Genomic DNA, 23,074 nt, shown 5'->3' with positions numbered 1-23,074 from the left:
GGAACTTGAACACGTCACCTCTACCACTCTAATGCTCCCAGTCACTTTGTAATATCCCGAATGAGAATTAAAAGGTGCGGTTGCTGGAAAATAATCTTGTGTGAGGTGTGGTCTCCCTTTAACCCAGTTCAACCAGTTCCTCTGGTTCTCCTGACAGATTTTGCATCAATATTGACACTGAAAAGGGTTTAATAGCAGAAGGAAAGCAGAATGGTCTGCTTCTGTGGTTTATCATTCTCTGATCCTTGGGGGAAAGTATAGAAACTGCGATCAATGTGTGTGCATATTATCTGGATGGATACAGGGATCTTACATAGAAACATATACAGCACAGAATGAGGCCATTCGGCCTATTGTTTCTGTGCCAGCTGATAAAGAGTTATCTAGTCTAATCCTCTTTCCAGCTCTTGGTCCGAAGCCCTGTAGGTTACAGTAACCGAAGTGCAAATCCAAGTGTTTTTCAAATGTGATGAGGATTTTTGCCTCTACCGCCCTTTCAGGCAGCGGGTTCCATAGAACCATGGAAGGAGGTCATTCAGCCCATTGTCTGCGTCAGTTGAAAAAACTAGCCGCCCAATCTAATCCCAATTTCCAGCACCTGGTCCATAGCCTCGCAGGTTACAGCACTTCAGGTGCATGTCCAGGTACCTTTTAAATGAGTTGAGGGTTTTTGCCTTAAAGGGCTGCTACCCGACCCGACCCGAACCCGACGGGACCGGACGACATGTGTCCGGTTCGGCTCGGCTCGGCTCGGGTCGGGTCGCTCTTCTGGGTCCAGCTTTCGGGCTCGGCTCGGGTCGGGTCGGGTCGGGCCGGGCCGGGCCGGGTCCAGGTTGGACACACAAAGTAAGTATTGCATTTTGCTCTGCTGCTAAGTGTTAAAAGTTGAAAGGCCTACCTGAGCTGGGAGTCCGGGACTTCAAGGAAGGAAACTCTGAGCCTGCGCAGTGAGCGAGTGAGCGTCTCTATGACGTCATCACACCCATGCTGCAGCTTCCTGCAGACTGGGAGTCGCAAGGCAGGTAAAGTGAACATTCCGGTGGTTGAGTCGGGTTGGGTCGGGCTCGGGGAAAAATTGGAGGGACTCGGTCTGGGTCGGGCTCGGGTCCGATGTGGTTCTGTCGGGTTTGGGTTGGGGTTTTTTTACCCTGATCATTGCAGGCCTTTATTCTGCCTCCACCACCGATCTGGACAGTGAATTCCAGACACCCACCACCGTCTAGGTGAAAAAGTTTTTCCTCCTGTCCTCTCTAATCCTTCTACTAATCACCTTAAATCTGTAATAAAAACAAGAAATGCTGGAAATACTCAGCAAGTCTGGCAGCATCTGTGGAGGGAGAGGCAGGGTTAACATTTCAGGTCAGTGACCATTCTTCAGAACTGACAAATATTAGAGTCATGGAGTTTTACAGTACAGAAACAAGCCCTTCGGCCCAACGCACCTGTCCAAAACTAATCCCCCTTCCCCGCACTTGGCCCACAGCCTTGTATGCTATGGCGTTTCAAGTGCTCATCTAAATACTTCTTAAATGTTGGGAGGGTTCCTGCCTCTACCACCCCTTCAGGCAGTGCGTTCCAGATTCCAACCACCCTCTGGGTGAAAAAATCTTTCTTCAACTCCCCTCTAAACCTCCTGTCCCTTACCTTAAAATGTAAAAAAAAAAATTAGAAATGTAAAAGATTTTAAGCAAGTAAAGCAGGGGTGAGGCAAGAGATAACAAAAGAGTAGGACAAGGTCACAGAGAATACCCATTAGTTACCGACCTGTCTGCTAACGAAATAAATCTTGCTGTAACCTATCACTCGCTGGCCACTCACCCCATTGAACAGGAATCAGCAGTGTAAACTATGATATTAAAGACCCAATCCCTGCCTTTATCAAACTGCGATCTGTTGAAGTTGTTTAAAGTCAGAGAATGTTTTTCGATTCAACCTACATGTTGCCTGTGAACAGGAAACACACAGAGAAAAAAAAACACAACTTGAGATCGATGCAAAAGATACGAAAATACGAGCTGCCCATTGACGAGACCCTGGGCGTAGCCTTTTTCTCTGCATAGATATATTTAAGTAGTTCCGGCCTCTTGTGTCTTATACTGCTGAAATTGCTGACGATGGAACTGAAGGGAAAAGTTGCTTTGGTGACTGGGGCTGCTCAAGGGATTGGAAAAGAAATTGCTGAAATATTACTGAAGAATGGGGCTAAGGTATTTTATTTATGATTTCTGTTAATCCTGGAAGTCAAAAGCTGCTTTGCTAATTCCGGTTGAGAAACTCGGTGGCGGCACTGTTAAGAAATATGCATTCTGAGTTTACATCTGGAGCTGGTAAGAGTGTAAAAGTGAATTGATGCGGGGTTTTGATACAATTGTGTTTGTTGAAATTGAAGTAATTCAGATTGGAACTGAACGGGTAGAAAACAAGATATCACGAGGTAGTCACAGGATTCAGGTGGGTGAACGTTCTGGTAAAATTTTGATTTATTTTTAATTTATCAACTGGGGTGGCGCAGTGGTCAGCACCGCAGCCTCACAGCTCCAGCGACCCGGGTTCAATTCCTCCCACATGCCAAAGACTTACAGGTTGATAGGTAAATTGGCCATTATAAATTGCCCGTAGTATAGGTAGGTGGTAGGGAAAATATTATAGGGACAGGTGGGGATGTGGTAGGAATATGGAATTAGTGTACGATTAGTATAAATGGGTGGTTGATGGTTGGCACAGACTCAGTGGGCTGAAGGGCCTGTTTCAGTGCTGTATCTCTAAACTAAACTCTAAACTAATGTGAGACTAGATCAATTAATTAGTATTAAAAGTAAAGTCAATTTGATAATTGATCATATAATTACAATCAGGATCATCCTGGAATGGAAAGGTAATCCCCAGTTTCTCTACTGCAACTGTCTTCTTAAACTCCTTCCCCCCTGTCCTCACCACCCTCACCTCCAATAATAAGTGCGAGTAGCTCATGGACTTCCTTGTCACTTACCCGGAGACTATCTGATCAGCTGCCTTTGCCATGTACCTCCCTTCCACTAGCTCATCAGGCTGAACTTCCTCTAATGCTCCCCACTGCCCTAGCCCTGAACTCACATCTTTTTTGAGTTTCTCTCCTATCTCCCCTCATGCCCTCTCTGAGCTCATTTTATCTGTGAGACCCACCTCCTGGTCTGTTGATCCTCTTCCCAATTAAGTGTTGACCCCCCCCCCCAAATCTCCCTCCTGGTCCCCATATTAGCCAATATTGTTAACTGTTCTCTCTCTTCAGGTGTTGTTCCTCTCCTTTAAATCTGGCATCATCACCCCTCTCCTCAAAAAGCCAACCCTTGATCCCACTGTCCTTTATTCTACCATCCCATCTCCAACCTCCACTTCAAAGTCCCTGAACATGTTATCGCCTTCCAAATCCTTGCCCATCTTTCCCAGACTCCATCTTTGAATCCCTCCAATCAGGTTTCCACCCCTGCCACATTATCAAAACAGCTCTTATCAAAGTCACAAATGACATCCTATGTGACTGTGACAAAGGTAAACTTTCCCTCCTCGTCCTTTTCAACCTGGCTGCAGCCTTTGACGTGGTTGACCACACCATCTTCCTCCAATGTCTCTCTATTGTCGTCCAGCTGGGAGTGACTGCTCTCACCTGGTTCCATTTTTATCTATCAAATCGTAGACTCACTTGCAATGGCTTCTCTTCCTGTTCCCACATCATTACCTCTGGTGTCCCCGAAGGATCTATCCTTGACCCCCTCATATTTCTCATCTACATGCTGCCCTTCAGTGGCATCATCTGAAAGCAGAGTTTTAGTTTTCACGTGTACGCTGATGACACCCAGCTCTACCTCACCACTACTGCTCTTGACTCCTCCGCTGTTGCTCAACTTTCAGACTGCTTATCCGACGCCCAGTACTGGATGAGCAGAAATTTGCTTCAATTAAATATTGGGACGACTGAAGCCATTGTTTTTGGTCCCCACTTCAAACTCCATTTCCTAGCTACTGACTCCATCCCTCTCCCAGACGACAGTCTGAGATTAACCCAGTTTGTTTGCAATGTTGGTGTCACATTTGACCCCGAGATATGCTTCCAAGCACATATTTTCGCCATCACCACCTATTTCCACCTCTGTAACATTGCCCAATTTCACCCTGTCTCAGCTCATCTGCTACTGAAACCCTCATTCATGCCTTCGTTACCTATAGTCTTGACTATTCCAATGCACTCCTGGCTGGTCTCCCACATTATACTCTCCATAAACTTTAGGTCATCCAAAACTCTGCCGCCTGTGTCTTAACTCACACCAAGTCCCATTCCCCATCATCCCTGTGTTCGCTGGCCTACATTGGCTCCTGGTCGAGCAACGTCTTGATTTTAATATTCTCACCCTTGTTTTCAAATCCCTCCATGGCCTCACCCCTATCTCTGTAATCTCTTCCAACCTGACAGCCCTCCAAGATATCTGTGCTCCTCTAATTCTAGCCTCTTGAGCATCCCTGATTTTATTCATTCCATAAGAGGACACAGATTTATGGTAATTGGCAAAAGAAGCAATGGAGACATGAGGAAAAACTTTTTTATGCAGCGAGTGGTTAGGATCCGGAATGCACTGCCTGAGAGTGTGATGGAGGCAGATTTGATCGAGGCTTTCAAGAGGGAATTGGATTGTTATCTGGAAAGGAAGAATGTGCAGGGCTAGGAGGAGAAGGCAGGGGAGTGGCCTTAAATAAATTGCTCTTTTGGAGAGCCAGCGTCGACATGACCGGCCGAATGACCCACCTGTGCTGTTACAATTCTGTGATTCTGACCATTGGTGGGCGTGCCTTCAATTGCCTGGGTCCTAAGCTCTGGAATATCCTCCCTCTCCACCTCGCTTTTCTCCTTTTAAGACCCTCCTTAAAATCTACTTCTTTGACCAAGCTTTTGGTCATCTGACCTAATATCTCCTTCTGTGGCTTGGTGTCATATTTTAGAATGTTTTATAATGCTCCTGTGAAATACTGTGGAACGTTTTATTATGTTAGTGATGCTATAGAAGTATAAGTTGTTGTTGTAGTATGTGAACGGAGTGTGGTCGATAAGTTTGGTGAGCTGCAGACACAGATAGCCACGTGGGAATATGATGTCATGCCAATAATGGAGACCTGATTCAAAAAAGGGCAGGACTCGGTACTAAATATGCCTGGAGACAGGGTGTTCATGAAAGATTGGGAAGGGAAAAAAGGAGGGATGGCAGTATTGACTAAGAAGGTTGTTACAGTGCTGGAGAGAGAGGATGTCTTAGAGGGGCAGAATCTATTTGGAACTCAGAAGCAACAGAGGTGCCATTACATTGCTGGGTGTAAGCTATAAGCCACCAAATAGTGGGAAAGATATAGAGAAACAAATTTGCAAGAAAATTGCAGAGAGGTACAAAAACTATAGAGAGACTTTAAATATCCTAATATAGATTGGGATAGTATAAAGGGTAGAGAGAGGAAAGAGTTTCTGAAGTGTGTTCAGGAGAATTTTATCGGACGTATTTATGTTTTTTTGGCCCAACGAGTAAGGATGCATTGTGGGATCTGATTCTGGGGAATGATGCGCCAAGTGTCAGTAGGGGAACGATTAGCGAATATTGTATCATAAGATTTAGGTTATTTATGGAATAGGACAAAGAGCAATCTAGAGTAAAATATTTAATTGGAGGAGGGACAATTTCAGTGGGAGGAGGGACAATTTCAGTGGGATGAGAACAGATTTGTCCCAGGAAATTTGAAATCAAAGATTGGCAGCCAAAACTGTAACACAGCAATAGGTTGCCTTTAAAGAGAAGATAGTCCGGCTACATTCCTACGAGGGTGAAAAGTGTGACCAACAAAACCACAGCTCCCTGGATGATGAAAGTGATAGAGAATAAGATGAAGCAGAAAAAGGGTGCATATGACAGATGTCAGGTTGATAATACACCTGAGAACCAGATACAACATAAGAAGTTCATTGGGGAAGTGAATAAAGAAAGAAGCAGAGTATGGGAAGTGCAAAATAGAAATACATTAATTTCATCATATGAAACACTACTTGAACTTTTTACTGAACATTGAATATAACTTGTTTAAAAGGACCACACAACTGAACAGCTAAAACATGGCTGCACATTTGCATTCTTAGAGACAGTTGCATAGAAAAACAAAGGGAGTGCTCACTGATTCAAGTAGCGAGATGGGTTTTGTCAATCGTGATGATCAAAGGACATTGACAGTCATTATCTGTATAACTAAAGACAGTAACTGAATTCCATCTACTACTCCAAACCCTCCCCCTTTAATCCTTTCTCCTCCTTTGTATCTATTTGTGTGTGTGTGTTTATCTCATATGCATGCTAGTGTGGTTGTGTCATGTATTTTAATAATTTAACAGAGTTAGAGTGATAAGGTTAATAAACTTACACCTTTCTTGTTTAAACCAAAGAAAGCCTAGCTGATTGGTTCCTTTACAATTACAATTAGAGAATCGTGAGCAAGGACTCACTGAAGTGAAGCTAAAGACACAGTTTTAAAAGTCAAACCCTGTTGCAGTCAAACCAGGAAAGGGGCGAGAGGGGAGCCTGACACCCCTTCCTCACCCGGTTGTAACAGAAGAAATTGGCAGTTAACATAAAAGGGAATCCAAAAGTCCTGTTTAGGCATAAAAAAAGTAAAAGAATGGTAAAAGGAAGAGTGTGGCTGATTAGGGACCAAAAAGGCATCTGCATGGAGGCAGAGGGCATGGCTGAGGTACTGAATGAATACTTAGCATCTGTCTTTACCAAGAAGATGCTGCCAAAGTCATAGTGAAAGATAGGTAGTTGAGAGAGTAGATGGGCTAAAAATTGATAAAGAGGAGGTATTAAAAAGGCTGGCTATACTTAAAGTTGATAAGTTGCCAGGACGGGATCAGAGGATCCTGAGGGAAGTAAGGGTGGAAATTACGGAGGCACTGACCATAACCTTCCATTCCTCCTTAGATACAGGAGTGGTGCCAGAGGACTGGAGAATTTCAAATGTTACACCTTTGTTCAAAAAAAGGTGCAAGGATAAACCTTGCAACTACAGGCCAGTCAGTTTAACCTCCAATCTTCCTCCTTTCCCCATGTACAGCTGAGCAGCCCATGGTGCTGGGCGCTTGGCTGCAGTCCCCAGAGGAACCATATTGCCTCCAGTATTCAGAACTGAATACTGGTTGAAGAGTGAGATACACTCAGGGGACTCCTGTACTGGTTCTCCTTGACTGCCTGGCTGTCACCCAGTCCCTCTCTTTCTGGACCCTCTTAAGCTGCGGGGTGACCACAGCCAAAAATGATAAACTAGGACAAAATTAATAGTCACTTGGACAAATGTGGATAAATTAAGGAAAGTCAGCATGGATTGGTTAAGTGAAAATCATGTTTAACTATCTTGATTAATTTGTTTGGATGAGGTAACAGAGAGGGTTGATGAGGGTAATGTGGTTGATGTGCTGTACATGGGCTTTCAAAAGGCATTTGATAAATTAAAACACATAACAGGCTTGACAGCAAAATTAAAGCCCATGGAATAATTGGGACAGTGGCACCTTGGATACGCAGTAGGTTGAGTGACAGGAAACAGAGTAGTGGTGAATGGTTGTTCTTCTGGAGGAAAGTAAATAGTAGTGGATCCCAGCGGTCAGTACTAGGGCTACTGCTTTTCTTGATTTACATTAATGTACAGAACACAATTTCAAAATTTGTGGATGACACAAAACTTGGAAATATTCTGAACTATGAGGAGGATAGTGATAGACTTCAAGAGGAGAGGGTGCAGAATATTCTGCAGGGGAAGGGGACTGAGCCAGAAGTTGTGGTACATGTTGGTACCAATGAAATAGAGAGGGAAAGTATTAAGGTCCTGTGGTCAGACTTTCAGGAACTAGGGAGGAAGTTTAAAAAGTAGGACCTCAAAGGTAGTAATCTCTGGATTATGCACCAGCGAATGTAGAAATGGGTAGATAGGGAGGATCAATGCATGGCTTGAGTCATGGTGCATGAGGGAGGGCTTCAGATTCTTGGAGCATTGGGACCTATTCTGGGGCAGGAGGCATCTATTTCAAAAGGATAGGTTGCACCTCAATAGACTGGGGGTAATGTCCTTGTGGGGAGGCTCACTAGTTTGGTTGGGGAGGCTTAGAATGCATGAATGCAAATGTATGGGGAATATGATTGGTGAATATGGAGGGAATAGGATGTAGTGGCAATAATGAAATGTTGGCTTAAAAATGGTGAGGACTGGGCTCGTAATATTGAGGAATACAGTGTTCAGAAAATTTAGGGCAGGAAGAAAATGGAGGTGGAGTGGCAGTGCTGATTTGGGAAGACATTGTCATGTTGGAAAGAGGATGCCCTTGAGGAGGCAAGGACAGAATTCTTCTGGTTAGAGTTGAAAAGCAAAAAAGGGTATGATCATGCTACTGGGGGTATTTTTATAGGCCAACAAATTGCGAGAAAGAAGAGTAAATCTGCAGGGAAATTACAGATATATGCAAGAACTATATAGTGGTGATATTGGAGGATTTTAATTACACAAATGTCTATTGGTATAGTTTTAGAATAAAGGGAAAGGAGTGGGAGGAATTTTTGAAATGTATTCAGGAGAACTTCCTTGACCAGTATGTTCTCGGTTCAACTAAGAAGGAGGCATTGCTGGATCTGGTGCTGGGGAATGAGATGGGTCAAGTGGACCAAGTGTCTGTGAGGGAGCACTTGGGTAAGAGTGATCATTGTATCATAAGGCTTAGATTAGTAATGGAGAATAGCAAGGAGCAATCTAAAGTAGGAACTTCTAAATTAGAAGAGGGCTAACTTCAGTGGGACGAGCGGGGATCTAACCAGGGTAAAACGGAACCAAAGTTTGACAGGGAAAACTGTAACGGAACAACAGGATATCTTTAAGGAAGATCTGCTTCAGGTACAGGCTAGGTATATTCCAACAAGGTCGAAAGATATGGGAACCAAAGGCAGAGCTCCTTGGATGATGAGGAAGATAGAGAATATGATGAAACAAAAAAGAGGATGTACGATGCATATCAGGTGAATTCTTCAAGCAAGAACCAGGCCAAATACAATGAGTTGAGAGGGGAAGTGAAGAGGAAATAAGACTGGCAAAGAGAGAATATGAGAATAGAATGGGAGTTAACATAGAAGGGAACCCAAAAATCTTCTACTGGCATGTAAATAGCAAGCAGGTGATTAGAGGCAGGGTGAGGTCTATTAGGGACAAAGAGGACGATATATGCTTAGAGGCACAAGGCAAGGCTAAAATATGTAATGAATAATTTGTATAGTTACTAAGGAAGAGGATGTTGATAAAATATCGGTAAAAGCAGAGATGGGTAGAGGTAAAATTGATAGGCAGAATGTACTGGAAATGCTGGCAAGGTCTGGTTTGGATGGCTTGCATCCCATGTTGCTAAGGAAAGTGGGAGTAGAGACAGTGCAAGGGCATGTGGTGTCCTTCTTAAGAAAGGGTGTAAGGACATTCCTAGTAACTACAGGCTGGTCAGTTTAACATCAGTGGTGGGTAAGGTTTTAGAAACAATAATCCGGGAAAATAAACAACAAGTACTTGGAGAGGTTTGAGTTAATTAAGGAGAGCCAGCACTGATTTGTAAAAGGCAGATTATGCTTGACTCATCTAATTGAATTTTTTTGATGAATTAACAGGGAAGGTTGATGAAGGGAATGCAGTGGATTTTGTCTATATGGATTTTAAGAAAGCATTTGACAAAGTACCATAAAAGGCTGGTTAACAAAACTGAAGCTCATGGAATAGGAGGGTCAGTGTCAGCTTGGATAAAAAATTGGCTTAAGGACAGAAAACAGTGAGTCGTGAATTGTTGTTTCCCAGACTGGAGGATGGTAGACACTGGTGTTTTTCAAGAGTCAGTGCTAGGATCACTGCTCTCTTGATGCAAATAAATGAGGTAGATATTGGAATACAGAGTAAAATTTCAAAATTTGATGCCAAATGATACCAAACTTGAAGGTGGGTCAAACAGTGAGAATGATACCAATCAACTGCAACAAGACATAGATAGGCTAGCAGAATGAGCAGAGAAGTGGCAGATGGAAATTAATACCAAGAAGTGTGAGGTGATAAATAGAGCTATTGAGTACAAAAGCAGGGAAGTTATGCTGAACCTTTATAAAGCTCTGGTTAGGCCACAACTAGAGTACTGTGCACAGTTCTACTCACCGCATTTTAGGAAGGATATGAAAGCATTAGAGACAGTGCAGGGAGAGAGGGACCTGGAAGATATGTGCACAAATCATTGAAGGTGGCAGGGCAGGTTGAAAAAACAGTTAATAAGGCACATGGGAGCCTGGGCTTTACAAATAGAGGCATCGAGTACAAAAGCAAGGAAGTTATAATCTTTATAAATACTAGTTCAACTTCAACTGGAGTATTGTGTTCAATTCTCGGCACCACACTTTAGGAAGGATGTGAAAGAATTAGAGATGGTACAGAACAAATGTAGGGGAATGGTTCCAGGGATGAGGGACTTCAGTTATGTGGATAGACTGGAGAAGTTGGGGCTGTTCTACTTAGAGAAGAGAAGGTTAAGAGGAGATTTGATAGAGGTGTTCAAAATCTTGAGGGGTCTAGACAGAGTAGATGGGGAGAAACTGTTCTCATTGGCGGAAGGGTCAAGCATCCGAGGACACTTTTTTTTTTAAGCTGAATGCCAAAAGAACCAAAGATGACAGGAGGAAAAGCATTTTTATGTAGTGAGTATTTATGATCTGGATTGCACTGCCTGACCGTGTGGTGGAGACATATTCAATCATGGCTTTCAAAGGGAATTGGATAATTATCTGAAAACAAAATATTTGCAGGGCTACGGGGAAAAGGCAGGGGAGTGGGACTAGCTGTGTTGCTCTTGCAGAGGGCCGAATGACCTCCTGTGCTGTAACCATTCTATGGTTCATGTTCAGAGTAAAGAGAATTTGAAAGAGTCGTGTAAACTGGAGATGTGTCAATGCTCCCATCTTGGGAGCAATGGGATAGAGTCCAGTATCTTGCGACAGGATCCCAGAATCTGGAAATTAGAGCCCAGAATCTGATAATCCATGGAGTGGAATCCAGAGCCTGGAGATCGGAATCCCAGAATCCGGGCACTGGAGCCTATAATCCCAGCACTGGAGACCGGAATCCCAGGATCCAGGGGACGAAGACTAGGTTTCCAGAATCCCAGGGCTGGTGCCCAAATCCTGAAACAGGAGCTCAAAATCCAGGGACTGAATTCCAGATTCCCTGAATCCAGTTACTAGAGCCCAGAATTCAAGCAGTACTCCTTATGCAGGGAGTTGGTTTATCCAAGTCCCCTTGGATACTGGCTGACCAAAGGTCCTCTTGGACATTGAATTGAGATTTCCCAGGGTTTCTCTTGTTTTAGATTTCTGGCAAATCCAAATTTTGCTTTTGGGTCCTTTTAGGATTAAATCTTGTTTTGACTTTTAGGTAAGTCTGTTAGATGCCAATGTACCAGCTGGTGAAGCCACTAAAGCTGCCTTCGAACAGATATATGGAGCTGAAAATATTTTGTTCCTACCTTGTGATGTGACGTCTGAGAATCAATTGAAAGGTACAGATCCAAACTTTATTTTAACACTATTCCCAGACATACTCAACTTGACTGTGTAGAAAGAATGCACAAACTCTTCCTCGTTCTCCCCTCTAAGTGATAGGTTCAATGATCAGCTGGTATTGGTTTGAGTGGGAGCTTAATGGGAGTTGGAACTGTTGGCATTTAGGAATACATTCCTGCATTAAAATAACATTAAAAATAATCAACGAAGAACACTGCATCATGGTCCCAGTGGCTTGCTAGTTATAGGGAAGAATGAGGAAACGTTTGTGTTTAGATACCAGGCAGTCAGGTTGAACAGTTGGGCAGTGTACAGCCTGTTGTGGGATGGTTCATTGGGAGTGCAGGTTGCAGGATTTCCCCCCCTCAGTCTGTGCTTGGGCACCAGTGATGCTGCACAACTGTTCTCGCTGCTCCTGGTTTAGGGTCTCAGGGTCTGGGTGCTCCTGGTGTAAAATCCTAGGGTCTGAGTGATCCTGGACTAGGATCCCAGGGTCTGGGTGCTCCTGGTTTAGGGCCTCGGGGTCTGGGTGCTCCTGGTTTAGGGCCTCGGGGTCTGGGTGCTCCTGGTTTAGGGCCTCGGGGTCTGGGTGCTCTTGGTTTAGGGCCTCGGGGTCTGGGTGCTCCTGGTTTAGGGTCTTAAGGTTTGGGGTCTCAGAGTCCCTTCATTTTTGGCTATGAAAGTCAGGCTGTTGCCTGTTGCTGGAGAGCAGGGGCAGAAGACTTACGTTAAGGTTCCTCAATGGCTTGCTCTTGGGGTCCCGCTGACCTTCCAGGTTTATGGGTGGGGAAGGGGAGGTCCTTTATCCAAACCCACCACTAGTTTTTTGAGGCTCTTGATAGCTGTCAATTGTGGAAAAGGGGCTTCCATTGTGTCACAGATGGGTTCCCTGTGGGAAAACCCCAGAAATTCTGGGTCAACAAAAAAGGGAGATTTGGTGAGACAGGTCCACATGGGTCTCAGTGTCTGGGTGCTCCTGAGGCAAAGATCAGGGAAATTAACTCAATTATTCACATGTATAGAGCAGCCTTGACATTGAAACAAATGACATAGTGACTTACTCTGAGTGAAGTGTTTGGTCCAGGATGCTGCAGAAATTACAAATCAGTTTCATTCACTCTCTGTTTCAGATTCTTTTGGCAAAACTCTTGAAAGATTTCAGAGATTGGACATGGTTTGTAACAACGCGGGGATCATTGATGAAGAACACTGGGAGAAATGCCTCAGTGTAAATCTGGTATGTGTTAATTGTATATCAGTTCTGTTTCATTGTATGCAGGTGATCGACATTAACTGGGATTTCACTTGAGCGCATATAAAGAGACACTTGTTGAAACTGTGGTGTGGTTGAGTTTGGAGGTGTATGCTTGTAATGGTGCACTCTGTAAATAAATGTAGGACTGAGTAAAGATTGGCTCCAGTACTATCCTTCACCAACTGGCTTTCTAGATTAAAACAGTGTGTATTCCTGTGGTAGGTTGATGAGGCTAAGTAGGCTATTTACTGTTCCCTCACAACCTGACGCACCTCCATCTGGCAGCTATGTCTTTCGGCCAGCTCAGCCAGTGGTGGTCGTTCTGAGCAGTTCCGTGCCGCAACCCAGGCCCCTAACCACCACTGACTAGTGATGGACATTGAGGTCCCCACCCAGACTAAGTTGCGTGCTATAATAATTTGTCAGTTCCGAAGAAGGGTCACTGACCCGAAACGTTAACTCTGCTTCTCTTTTCACAGATGCTGCCAGACCTGCTGAGTGGTTCCAGCTTTTCTTGTTTTTATTTAAGTTCCGTGCTCTTGCATTCCTCAGGACTTCCTCCAAGTGATCTTTAAAATGGACATGTTCTGTCTGGGGTGTGATTGGTGGGGAAGCTGAGGGGAGGAGATGGTATGGGGTGACCTGCAAGACCTTGATTTTGTTGACCTGACAGCATGCCACTGATGTAGGAGATCAACCATGATCTTATTGAATGGCATGCAGGGCCTATTCCTGCTTCTGTTTCTTATGCTTTAATGACATTTACATGACCCGCAATGAATGCTAAGCCCAGGCTCAGGCTCACTCATCATCTGTGGATGCCTGCCCTGCCAGTGGTACAGGAAATGCCCACAAATGGTGATTAAGGATTATGGCATGCTGGCTGATAGTTACGATTTATTGATTACAAATCTCTGGCACCTTCCTGGTCAATCTAATCTTGATGGCTTGAGCATCCTTTCTGTACTGAAGCATTCAAAACTACTACACACAGGAACAGGAGGAGGCCATTCAGCCCCTCGAGCCTATTGTATAGGAAAAGGAGGTGGCCACTTGCCCCCTCAAACCTATTATATAGGAAGAGGTAGAGACTTTTCAGCCCCTCGAACCTGCTTTGCTATTCAGTTAGATCATGGCTGATCTCCTCTTGAACTCCAATTATCCATTTTTGCTCCATATCCCTGGATGCCCTTACCCAACAAAAAAGATTAGCTATCTCTGCCTTGAAAGATCCAATTGTCCCTCGGTATCCTTAGCTTTTTCGGAAGAGGCAGTTCTAGATTTCCAGTACTATTTGTGTGAAGAAGTGCTTTCTGATCCCATCCCTAAATGACCCACCAGAGGAAATAATTTCACCATATCAATCCTATCAAATCCTTTTTAACATTTCAAACATTTGGGGAATGGTATCATAGTGGTAATGTTACTGGACTAGTAATTCAAGACCTGGACTAATGCTCTGGAGACATGAGTTCAAATCCTACCCTAGTAGCTGGGTGAATTTGAATTCAATTAATTAATAAATCTGAAATAAAATGCCTTAATCTACCAGATTGTTGTAACAACCTATCTGGTTTGCGAATGTCCTTCAGGGAAAGAAATCTGCCGTTCTTGCCTGGTCTACATGTGACTACAGACCTACAGCAATATGGTTGATGGTTAACTGCCCTCTGAAATGCTCTAGCAAGCCACTCAATAAGTATCAAATAGGAATAAAACCAGGCAGACCACCTAACATCGACCTAGGCACCAGAAACGAAGAGGGCACAACCTGCCCAGTTGACGCTGCAAAGTCCTCCTCACTAACACCTGGGGACTTGTGGCAAAATTGGGAAAGGTGTCCCATAGGTCAGCCTGATATAGTCATATTCATCAAATCCTAACTGACAGCCAATGTTCTAGATTCCTCCATCACCATCCCTGGGTATGTGCCTGGCACAGTGGTATGGCCCATTGAGTCCTCAACATCGACTCCAGAGCCCATGAAGCCTCATGACATCAGGTCAAGCATGGACAAGGAAACCTCTTGCTGAGCATAACCTGCTCCCTTCCCTCAATTGATGAATTAATGCTCCTCCATGTTGAACATCACTTGACCTCTGTCTGTCGCAGGTGCATCTGTCCATGGCAGTATTGCTAGGAGCGACAATCTCACAGGCCTTGCAGAGATGAAGTCCCATCTTCACACTGAGGACACTCCAGTATAGTTAGGGGGATAGATACTGTTCTCTGCAGCCGTGAGCATGAGTCTCAAAGGCTGTGTTGCCTGCCTGGTGCCAAGGTTGAGGGCATCTCCTTGAGGCTGGAGTGGGAGGGGAAGGTTGCAGTTGCTGTGGCCCTTGTGGCACCATTGATGTAGGTACGACTAAAAGAGAGGTTCTGCTGAAGGAGAAAGAGCAGCTAGGGGCTAAAATAAAGTAGAACCACAAAGGTAATAATCTCTGGATTACTGTCTAAGCCACGAGCAAATTGGCATAGGGTAAAAAAGATCAGAGTTGTATGAGTGGCTTAAAGATTGGCGTGGGCGAAATGGGTTTCAATTCATGGCTCCAGTACTGGGGAAAAAGGTACCATTGGGACAGCCTTCACCTGAACTGCACTGGGACCAGTATCCTGGTGAATTATATAACTAGGGCTGTAGAGAGGGCTTTAAATTAAATTGTGGGGGGAGGGTTCAGGTGAGGGGAAATTTGGAAAATTAACGAGAAAGGACAAGGTAGTAGTGCAGGGTAGCGATACACTCTGGTTATCATTACCTGTAACAGGAAGGGACAGTGTGTACAAACATATGATAGAGGTTTACAAAGTTATGAGCGGCATGGACAGAGTGGATAGTCAGAAGCTTTTTCCCAGGGTGGAAGAGTCAGTTACTAGGGGACATAGGTTTAAGGTGCAAGGGGCAAAGTTCAGAGGGGATATGCGAGGCAAGTTTTTTACACAGAGGGTGGTGAGTGCCTGGAACTTGCTACCAGGGGAGGTGGTGGAAGCAGATACGATAGTGACGTTCAAGAGACATCTTGACAAATACATGAATAGGAAGGGAGTAGAGGGATATGGGCCCCGGAAGTGCAGAAGGTGTTAGTTTAGGCAGGCATCAAGATCGGCGCAGGCTTGGAGGGCCGAATGGCCTGTTCCTGTGCTGTACTGTTCTTTGTTTGTTCTATAAGAGTGCACCAGCAAATAAAGTCAGAGTAGGAAAAATGGTAAAAAGACAGAATTAAAGGCTCTTTATCTGAATGCATGCAGCATTCATAAAAAGATAGATGAATTGATGGTACAAATAGAAATAAATGGATATGATACGATAGCCATTACAGAGAGACGGTTGCAAGGTAACCAAGGCTGGAAACTAAATATTCAAGGGTATTTGAGATTTTGGAAGGATAGGAAGAAAGGGAAAGGAGTTGGAGCAGCTCTGTTAATAAAGGATGAGATCGGTACAGTAGTGAGGAATGATCTTAACTTGGAAGAACAAGATGTAGAATCAGTTTGAGTGGAGATAAGAAATAGCAAGGGAAAGAAGTCACATGTGGGAATAGTTTATAGGCCCCCTAAAAGTAGCTATACTGTGGGACAGAATATGTCAAGAAATCATGGCTTGTAGGAAAGGTATTGCAATAATCGTGCACGATTTTAATCTTCGTATCTATTGACTGAATCAAGTTGCATAGGTAGCTTGGAGAATGAGTTCATAGAGTGCATTAGGGATTGTTTGTTAGAACAATACGTTCTGGAAGCAATCTGGGATCAGGCTATTTTAGACCTGGTAATGTGCAATGAGACAAGATTAATAAACGATCTCATAGTAAAGGATCCTTTAGGTAAGAGTGATCATTACATGATCGAATTTCACATTCAGTTTGAGGATGCCTTAAACTTAAATAAAGGCAATTACAAGGATATGAAGAAAGAGTTGGCTAAAGTGGACTGCGAAAATAAGCTAAAAGGGAAGACAGTAGAGAAGCAGTGGCAGACATTTAAGGAGATATTTTATAACTCTCAACAAAGATCTACTCCATTGAGAAAGAAAGACTTTGAGAAAAGCGCACCATCTGTGGCTAACTAAGGAAGTTAAGAATGGTATCAAATTGAAAGAAAAGGCATACAATGCTGCAAAGATTAGGGGTAGGCCGGAAGAGTGGGAACATTTTAGAAACCAGCAGAGGATGACTAAAAAAAATGGACGGAGACATTAGAGTATGAGAGTGAACTAGCAAGAAATATAAAAACAGACAGTAAAGGCTTCTACAAATATATAAAAAGGAGGAGAGTAGCTACGGTAAGTATTGGTTCTTCGAGGCTAAAGTAAATGTTGGTCCCTTAGAGGAGGAGACTGGGGAATTAATAATGCAAACAAAGAAATGGCAGAGACTTTGAACAAGTATTTTGTATCTGTCTTCACAGTAGAAGGCACAAAAAGCATATCCCAAGAATAGCAGCAAATCAAGAGACAAAAGGGAGGGAGGAACTTAAAACAATCACAGGCGGCGCAGTGGTTAGCACCGCAGCCTCACAGCTCCAGCGACCCGGGTTCAATTCTGGGTACTGCCTGTGTGGAGTTTGCAAGTTCTCCCTGTGTCTGCGTGAGTTTTCTCCAGGTGCTCCGGTTTCCTCCCACATGCCAAAGACTTGCACGTTGGTAGGTAAATTGGCCACTATAAATTGCCACTAGTATAGGTAGGTGGTAGGGAAATATAGGGACAGGTGGGGATGTTTGGTAGGAATATGGGATTACTGTAGGATTAGTATAAATGGGTGGTTGATGGTCGGCATAAACTCGGTGGGCCGAAGGGCCTGTTTCAGTGCTGTATCTCTGAACTAAACTAAACATCAGGAGAGAAAAAAGTACTAGGAAAACTAATGGGACTAAAGGCTGACAAATCGCCTGGACCAGATGGTCTTAAAAGAAGTGGCTGCAGAGATAGTAATTGGTTGTAATCTTCCACAATTCCCTAAATTCTGGAAAGATTTCAGTGGATTGGGAAACTACAAATGTAGCACCTTTATTCAAGAAGTGGGGTGGATGGGCAGGGTGGTGGGGGGTGACAAAAAGCAGCAAACTATGGGCCAATTAGCCTACAATCTGTCACCGGGAAACTGCTGGAATTCATCATTTAAGGAAGTAGTAGCAGGACATTTAGAAAATCATGATGCAATCAGGCAGAGTTAACATGGTTTTATGAAAGGGAAATAGTGTTTGACAAATTTATTAGAGTTCTTTGAGGAACAAGCAGATTGGATAACAGGGAACCAGTAGATGTAGCATATTTTGATTTCCAAAAGGCATTTGATACAGTGCTACATAAAAGGTTACGACACAAGATAAGAGCTCATGGTGTTGGGGATTATATATTAGCATGGATAGAGGATTAGCTAACCAACAGGAAACAGAGTCGGGATATATGGAGCATTTTAATGTTGGCCTAGGGATCAGTGCTGGGACCTCATCTATTTACGATGTATATGAATGACTTGGATGAATGGACCAAGTGTATTGTAGCCAAATTTGCTGACAATACAAAGATAGGTTGGAAAGCAAGTTGTGAGGAGGGCGCAAAGAGATATACATAGGTTAGGTGAATGGGCAAAAATTTGGCTGATGGAGTATAATGTGGGAAAATGTGAACTTGTCCACTTTGGCAGAAAGAATAGAAAAGCAATATATTGCTTCCATGGAAAGAAACTGCAGAATGCAATCTGGATCGGCGCAGGCTTGGAGGGCCGAAGGGCCTGTTCCTGTGCTGTAATTTTCTTTGTTCTACAGAAGGAGCTGAGTGTCCTTGTACATGAGTCACGAAATGTTAGCATGCAGGTATAGCAAGTTATTAGGAAGGCAAATGGAATGTTGGGAATTAATGCAAGGGGGATGGAGTATAAAAGTAGGGAAGTCTTAGTGATCTTATTGAAAGATGTATGATTCTGAGGGGGCTCCATTCTGTGTGTGGCACTACCACTGTGCAAAATGAAATAGATTCAGAACATTTCTAGCATCTCAAAACTGGGCATCCACGAGGCGCTGTGGGCCATCATCAGCAGCAGAGTTGTATTCAACCACAATCTCTAATCTCATGGCCCAGCATAGCCATCACTCTACCATTACAAGAAGCCAGGTTCAATGAGGAGTACAGGGGGTTATGCCAGGAACAGCTGCAGGCATAAGTAAAAAAAGAGGTGCCAACCTGGTGAAGCTACAACACTGGACTACAGGCATGCTAAACAGTGAAAGCAACACGCTATAGACCAAGCTAAATGATCCCACAACCAATGGATTAGATCAAAGCTCTACAATCCTGTCACATCCAGTCATGAATGATGGTGGACAATTAAACAACTAATGGGAGGAGGTGGCTTCACAAACATCCCCATCCTCAATGTTGGGGATGTCCAGAATGTCAGTGCATAATAAGATCATAAGAAATAGGAGCAGGAGTAGACTATTTGTCCCCTCGAGCCTGCTCTGCCATTCAATAAGATCATGGCTGATCTGATAGTGGCCTTAACTCCACTTTCCTGCCTGTGTCCCCATAACCCTTGACTCCATTGTAGATCAAACATCTGTCTAACTCAGCCTTGAAAATATTCAATGATCCAGCCTCCACTGCTCCCTGGGGAAAAGAATTTCAAAGATTAACGATCCTTTGAGAGAAGAAATTTTCCTCATCGCTATCTCAAATGGGAGACCCTTTATTTTGAAACTATGCCCCGCAGATATAGATTATCCCATAAGGGGAAACATCCTCTCAGCATTTAAGCCCCCTCAAAATCTTATACATTTCAATAAGATCACCTCTCATTCTTCTAAAATAAAAGCAAAATACTGCGGATGCTGGAAATCTGAAACAAAAACAAGAAATGCTGGATTCACTCAGCAGGTCTGGCAGCATCTGTGGAAAGAGAAGCAGAGTTAACGTTTCGGGTCAGTGACCCTTCTTCGGAACTCTTCTTCCGAAGAAGGGTCACTAACCCGAAACGTTAACTCTGCTTCTCTTTCCACAGATGCTGCCAGACCTGCTGAGTGAATCCAGCATTTCTTGTTTTTGTTTCTCATTCTTCTAAACCCATTTGCAATCATCTTCAGCCAGAAGTGCTGAGTGGATGTTTCATCTCACCTTCCTCTTGAGGTTCCCAAGCATCACAGATGCCAGTCTTCAGCCAATTTGATTTGCTCCACATAATAACAAGAAACAGTTGAATGCACCAGACACTGCAAAGGCTATTAACCCTGAAAATATCCTGGTCATAGTATTGAAGACCTGTGCTCCAGAAATAGCCAAATGCCAAGACAAGCTGTTCCAGTACAGCTACAACACTGGCATTTTGGGGACAGTATGAAAAATGACTCCTGTATGTCTTGTCTGCAAAAAGCAAGACCAATCCGATCTGGCCAATTTCTGCCCAATTAGTCTACTCTCAATCGTCAGCAAAGTAATGGAAGGCATCATCGACAGTGCTATCAAGTGGCACTTACTCAGCAATAACCTGCTCTCCAATGCTTAGTTTGTGTTCTGCCAGGGCCGCTCAGCTCCTGATCTCATTACAGTCTGGTCCAAACATAGGCAAAAGAGCTGAATTCCAGAGGTGAGGTGAGAGTGACTGCTGTGAGATCAAGGCAGTATTTGACCGAGTGTGGCATCAAGGAGCCCAAACTAAATTGAAGTCAATGGGAATCAGAGGGAAAACTCTGCCCTGGTTGGAGTCATACCTAGCACACACAAAGATGATTGTGGTTGTTGGAGGCCAATTATCTCAGCCCCAGGACATTGCTGCAGGAGTTCCTCAGGCTGGGGTCCTAGGCCCAAACATCTTCACCTGCTTCATCAATGACCTTTCCTCAATCGTAAGATCTGAGGTGGGGATGTTCGCTGATGATTGCAGTGTTCAGGCCTAGTCGTAACTCCTCAGATACTGAAGGAATCCATGTCTGCATGCAGCCAGACCAACCTTCAGGCTTGGTAAGTGGCAAGTAGCATCTGCACCACATAAGTGCCAGGCAATAACCATGTCCAATAATAGAGAATCTCACCATTTCCCCTTGACATTCAATGACATTACCATCACTGAATTGCCCACGATCAACAACCTGGGTGTAACCATGGACCAGACACTTAACTGGACCAGCCACATAAATCCTGTGGGTACAAGAGCAGGTCAGGGGCTGGGAATTCTTTGGCGAACAGCTCAGCTTCTGCCTCTCCAAAGCCTGTTCACCATCTACAACACACAAATTAGGACTGTGATGGAATATACTCCACTTGCCTGGATGAGTGCAACTCTAGAAGCATGACACTATACAGGACAAAGCAACCCGTTTGATCGCCATTCCATCTACCACTTTAAACATTCACTCCATCCTCCACTGGCATACAGTGGTAGCAGTATGCACCATCTAAAAGATGCACTGCAGGAACTTGCTAAGGCTCGAATGACAGCATCTTCCAAAGCCGCGATGTCTATCCCCTAGAAGGACAAGAACAGCAGGCACATGGGAACACCGCCAACCTGCATTTTTCCCTCCAAGTCACACAACATCCTGACTTGGCGGTTCCTTCATTGTCGCTGGGTCTAAAGCCTGGAACTCCCTCCCTAAGAGCACTGTGGGAGTACCTTCCCCACACAGACTGCAGTGATTCAAGAAGGCAGCCCACCATCACCTTCTCAAGGGCAATTAGGGATGGGCAATAAATGCTGGCCTTGCCAATGACATTCCAAGAATCAATAAAAAAATCTAAGTCATTGATAAATGTGGTGAAAAGCTGAAGCTTCAAAACAAATTCTTGGGAAACACCACTGGTCGCATCATGCCAATCAGAGCATATCCCCTTTATGCCTACTTTCTGACTCCTGTCTCCAACCAATTCTCTGTGCATGTCAATGGGCTACTACCAATTCCACATTGATCTAACTATTGTCTTGTACCAATTTATTAACAATTCTTTGCCCTTGTCCTTTAGGCTGCTATTTTTAAATGTTGCTGTTCTTTGTTAACATTTTATCGCCCTGCACTCACATTATTATGGCAACCCCTGGGTCTGTCTGTCTATCACCCTCTTCAGTGCCTTTCCATTGAGAGTAAACTCCCATTCGTTATAATTCCTTCTAAAATGTATTGTCCTGAACCTCTCCAAATTAAAATGAATCTGCATCAGTCAGTCCATTCCACGGACCAATCAGTTTAGTTTAGTTTAGAGATACAGCACTGAAACAGGCCTTTCGGCCCACCGAGTCTGTGCCGACCATCAACCACCCATCTATACTAATCCTACACTAATCCCATATTCCTACCAAACATCCCCACCTGTCCTTTTTTTTACCTACCACCTACCTATACTAGTTGCAATTTATAATGCCCAATTTACCTACCAACCTGCAAGTCTTTTGGCTTGTGGGAGGAAACCGGAGCACCCGGAGAAAACCCACGCAGACACAGGGAGAACTTGCAAACTCCACACAGGCAGTACCCAGAATTGAACCCGGGTCTCTGGAGCTGTGAGGTTGCAGTGCTAACCACTGTGCCACTGTGCCGCCCATCAGTCTCATTCTAATCTGTTGATCCATCCACTAACCAGTCTGCCCATCATTAATCAGTCTGTTCATTCAACTGACAAATCTATTCAATTCACTAACCAGTCTGCCCATCCCACAAACCAGTTTGTCCATCCCATTTATCAGACCGTCCATTCCTCTAATCAGTCTGTATCCTCCTGTAGTACTTTAAAGTACAACTCTGCTTCTGTCTGAATGTATCTTTCCTCTAGTTGGCAGGACTTGTAGTTTATTGCCTACATGTATTTCTTTGTACTTTGCTCCTGCCTGTACATGTTGTGATGACCGTGGTGGGAGCAGCGCACTGTCAATTCAGTCCCGTCACTCCACAGGTTGCAGCACATTATTAAGCTTTCACATCCAATCGGAAAACAGCCCAATTAAACACTCTTGTAACCCCAGAATGAAACTGATCAAACCAGGTATCTTTAGACAACAACAAATCAACTATTTATTAAAAAAACTAAATCTTAAACATTATTAAGATAAACCTATGTCTAAAGATCTTATAACTTATTTTAACCTAACTCCCATCTTCACACACGTACATTCAAAAACTAAGTTAACTGGTTTTAAAAGTGGAATTTTAAAAAATTACCTGTCTCTTAAGAATTAATAAAATAAGTTAATTTTTGTAGGTTATGTTTCTGATGGA

At 43.8% G+C, this 23,074-nt stretch overlaps 1 protein-coding gene across 1 annotated transcript in view; it reads left to right on the top strand.

Annotated features, from left to right (window-relative positions):
- The first annotated feature begins 1,973 nt into the window (after positions 1 to 1,973).
- LOC137376023 (15-hydroxyprostaglandin dehydrogenase [NAD(+)]-like) overlaps positions 1,974 to 23,074 on the top strand; it is a 49,620-nt gene continuing 28,519 nt past the window's right edge. The window contains exons 1-3 of the mRNA XM_068043966.1: positions 1,974 to 2,207; positions 11,494 to 11,617; positions 12,752 to 12,858. Coding sequence (XP_067900067.1) covers positions 2,115 to 2,207; positions 11,494 to 11,617; positions 12,752 to 12,858 — 324 coding nt within the window. The 5' untranslated portion in view covers positions 1,974 to 2,114. The remainder of the gene's footprint in view (positions 2,208 to 11,493; positions 11,618 to 12,751; positions 12,859 to 23,074) is intronic.

This window comes from Heterodontus francisci, chromosome 12, assembly GCF_036365525.1.
Source record: "Heterodontus francisci isolate sHetFra1 chromosome 12, sHetFra1.hap1, whole genome shotgun sequence".
NCBI classification, from domain to species: Eukaryota; Metazoa; Chordata; class Chondrichthyes; order Heterodontiformes; family Heterodontidae; genus Heterodontus; species Heterodontus francisci.
Note: the sequence above shows the minus strand (reverse complement) of the source record. Positions and strands in the feature narration are given on the sequence as shown.